Genomic DNA, 3,942 nt, shown 5'->3' on the forward strand with positions numbered 1-3,942 from the left:
GGGCCGTGATGGTCGAGGTCCTGGCCCCAGGGGCAGCAGCCGGGCCTCCTGTCCTCCCGGTATTGGGGGATGGGCCTGACCGAATATCTAGCTGCCAGGTGTCTCCCAGATCAGGGCTGGGAGGTCACATCTCCAGGGGAGAGGCTCTCTTCCCGGCAGATGCTGGGCCCCTGACACCCCCTCCCATCCCAGGCTGTAGACGGGTTTGTGAGAAACTCCGCTGTCATTTTTCACTCGCCTCCCAAGACAGACACCTGAGGTCACTCACCCGCCCCTCTTCCTGCTCCAGCCCCGCCCCTTCCTGCTCTAGCCCCGCCCCCTTTCTTGCTCCAGCCCCACCCCCTCGCCCCTCTTCCTGCTCCTCTCCTGGTGGTGCTTCCAAGGCCCTCGCCCGCTCATCTCACCATGGACTGACCCAGGAGCACCCCAGATGCCCCATCTCTCGACTGCGGCTCACTCCCACATCAGGCCTCCCTGGGGCCCCTCGAGCCCCCTGCTCAGACCTCAGGGCCTCCCTTCCACCTGCTGGACATCTGCTCCTGGGCTCCGAGCACTCTCGGTGCAGCCAGACCCGCCCTGCAGTCCTGTCACCCACAAGGTGACCTCCACTTCCTCCCGCAGGGGGCCCGCCTGCTCAGGACCCCGCCTGGAAGCTGAAGGTCCAACAGCCCGGCACTGGGCGCCCGGCAGTCAGCCCCTCGGACCGCTGTGCTGCCACGGGCCCTTCCTCTGCTGTGTCTCTCTTGCCGCCCGTCCCCGTGGGGCCCCCCATCCCACAGACACCCACCACCCTAAGCCTGACCTCTGGTGGCCTCTGTCTCCCGCCGCACCCTGTGAACCTCGGCAGGTGCCTTGTCACGGTCTCCTGGCCTGTGTGTGTGAGTGGCCACATCTCTGGACACCAGGTGGCTTGGCACGTGCTCCCGGCCAAGTCCGGAGACTGTCTGACGGAACGGCCTGGGCTCCAGCCCTAACACTGCCCTCCTATGTGACCCGGCCTCTCCGCTCTGCCCCCAGACCCCTGAGCGTGGGTGACAGTGAGCCTGCCCATGGCCTGTCCATGGATGTGTTCCCAGAACCCCGCACCCAGCACAGCTCACTAGTGCAGCCTGTTCCTGCCGCCCCTGCTGCCCCCACCCAGCTCTCCGTGTGCACCTGCTAACTCCTCTCCCCTGGATCTTCGTCCCGTGGTCCCCAAGGACAGCCGCCTCCTCCGAGCCAGGGGGCTGCTTCTGTGCTCCTGTCCCCTGTTCCTGTCCTCTGTCCTCATGTCCTCATTCGGCCGCCCTTCCCTGGCTCCGCCCCTAACTCGGGGTCTATTCACAGTCCTCATGAGTGTGGGCCTTACACAGCCACCCGTCGGTGCTGAGAGCCCCTACCGGTGTCCTCTCTGTCTCTCCCCCAATGCGTCTGCCCTTCCTCCTCCGGGACACTGCCCCCGAGGCCACACGCCCTCCCGCCCGCTGGCCGGTGGCCCGCCCACCCGCTCCGTGTGTTCGGTACCGAAGCTTGGCCTGCACCGCCCCTCGCCCCACACACTCACGGCCGCCTCCTCCGTGCAGCTCTGGTTTGTCTTCCCCGAGCTGATCCCACAGGGCTTGTCCCGCGTCCTTCCCGGTGTGAATGCTTTCTGCCGAGCGGAGCTGGGCTCCTCCGGGCAGCCCAGCCCCGTCGGCCCCAGCCTCTCCAGTCCACCACCTGACCTCCTGGCCCAGCTGTCCCCTCAGCGTCCCCTCCGCTGTGGCCACAACACTGTGTCCTCCAAACTCATAGGTTGACCCCTAACCCCGAGGTGATGGTGTTAGGAGGGGGGCCTCTGGGGGTGACTAGGTCATGGGTCAGAGTCCTCACGAGCTGGATTTGTGTCCTCATACGGGGTCTCAGAGAGCCCCCTGTCCCTTCCCCCACGTGAGGACACAGCTGGCTGAACCAGGAAGCAGCCTCCACTGCCTGGTCTCAGACTTGTAGGTGCAGGACCGTGGGAGGTGGGTTCCACTGTCAACGAGCCACCAGCCCGCTCTGCAGCCTCCCTCCCGAGCCTCCCCCCCACCTCCTGCCTCCCCCGGCCTCCCGAGCTCCCCACCCTGCCGACATCGCAGCTGTGGCTGGAGACACTCAGCCAGGGCCTGACTCAGGTGTGACCTCCAGATGAGGTCCTGCTGACCGGCCCCCCAGCTCCCCTCTCCCAGAAGGCTGCAGCCCCAGACCCAGCGCCCTTGCCCGGGTGTGGCCGCAATAACCTGCTGGCCTGTCCACCGCTGATAGACACAATCATCCCCCATCTGGCTGCCTCGAAGGCCTCTCCAGCCTCGCGGGCCCAGCGCCCTGCACGCAGGCCACGTCACGGTCAGGCCACGGAGGGACTGCCATTCTCAGGGAGGAAGTACCCCTGGGTCACTCTCCTCTTTTGCTTCATGGGTCCGAGCAAATGCTTAGAGGAAGCACCTCAAGTCCACGGTGAGAACCGGAGCCCCCCTGTTCCTCCTCCGTGCCTCCCGCTACCCCCTGCTGGGCATGTGGTCTCCCCAGGTGGCCCGGCTGGGGATCTTGTCCCCAGCGTCTGTCCCCACGGGCCACGTCGGAGATGCCAGGCGCTCACCGTTGTTCTGTGTCTGCCAGACGGCGTCGGACACGCCCCAGAGGCCAGGGAATACGAAGAACAGGGCCAGCTGGCCGGGGTGAGGCCTCCACAGCAGGAGGGCGACTATGCAGGACAGGTGGACCACCGCACCTGTGGAGGCAGAGGGGCGGTGAGGCTGCGTTTGCTTCGCCGTGTGAACATTCCCTGGAAATACCCCAGCCGTGTCCTCAGGTGGACTGGGCAGTGCTGGCGGCCCGCGCGTGTGCCCTCCACGGTCTGACTGCTGCATGCCCGGCAGGCTGACCCGCTCCACTCACCGCCGGTCCCCCTGCGTCCAGGCACGGCGTGGGGTGTGTGCCCTGCACCTGGCGGAGGGGGTGTTCATTGTGCCCCCGACAAGGAGACCCCGGAGTAAGGAAAGGGCCGCTCACTGAGTGGTGGGGGCTTGGGGACGGCGCTGGGCTCCCAAGGAGGCGGGGACGTGAACGGAGGGGCGGCTGAAGCTCCTAGGCTCGATCCTCCCGGCTCTGCCCCAGTGGGTCCTGGGTGCTGGGCCGTGGCTTGTGCGCACACTGTGGCGTCTGTCAGTACGAGGTGGTGAGAGATCGCTTACGACCCTCCAGAAAGTGCCATCTCGTTAAAGAGCAGGTGCATCTGCGCTGGCTGCGTGGCCGGGGGCGAGCCCCCACACCTCTCTGGTCCTGCCTCTCCTCATCGGCCTCGTGGGCTGTGTCCACGCCACAGGGCGATTGCGAGGATGAACCAGGGAACCCAGGCCGTCCCACCGGGCGGAACTGGCAAACCTCACTGTTCCCCTCTCGCTGCATCCCGCCGCCCCACACACTGCAGACCCCAACCCGGGGGCCAGGTGGCTGGTCAGTACCCTTATTTCTCATCATTCCCGCCGGCTCATCTCTGCTTCCTCTTCCCTTCCCAAGGGAGGGTGATGCGTGTTTAGAACGAGGTCTTTGCCCTCCTGGTGTGGAGAGGGCGCCTCCTTCAGGAAGCCTCCCTGTGGCACCCGCACCATCGCGGAGCGGAACACGCCCTTCACTCCACCCCCGGTGGCCCTTCCCGCCCGCGTCTGGCACGCGTGTCCACCCACCCAGCGCGTAGAGGGCGGCTCTGCCCGTGAACTTTGAGATCCTTCCATACAGCACGGAGCACAGCGAGTTGATGGCCGAGAAGCAGATCATCACGTAGCCCACGAACTGGATCCCCAGGGCGCAGGTGGTGTAGGACTGCAGGACGAAGCGCAGGGGACGTTAGCGGCGGCCGAGGTCTGGGGGCTCCGGGACGGGCGTCGGTGTGACACCGCCATGCGGGCGGCCTGGAGCTGTCCGGTGGCAGAGCACGCGCCC

The 3,942-nt window shown here is 66.6% G+C and overlaps 1 protein-coding gene across 1 annotated transcript in view; it reads right to left on the minus strand.

The window, feature by feature from the left end:
- The window catches only part of UNC93A (unc-93 homolog A), a 26,385-nt gene that overhangs the window by 6,080 nt on the left and 16,363 nt on the right, over positions 1–3,942 (minus strand). Inside the window, exons 7-8 of the mRNA XM_029943271.1 lie at positions 3,687–3,822; positions 2,600–2,731 (exon numbers count right to left, since the gene is read on the minus strand). Coding sequence (XP_029799131.1) covers positions 2,600–2,731; positions 3,687–3,822 — 268 coding nt within the window. The remainder of the gene's footprint in view (positions 1–2,599; positions 2,732–3,686; positions 3,823–3,942) is intronic.

Source organism: Suricata suricatta, chromosome 7, assembly GCF_006229205.1.
Source record: "Suricata suricatta isolate VVHF042 chromosome 7, meerkat_22Aug2017_6uvM2_HiC, whole genome shotgun sequence".
Lineage (NCBI taxonomy): Eukaryota > Metazoa > Chordata > Mammalia > Carnivora > Herpestidae > Suricata > Suricata suricatta.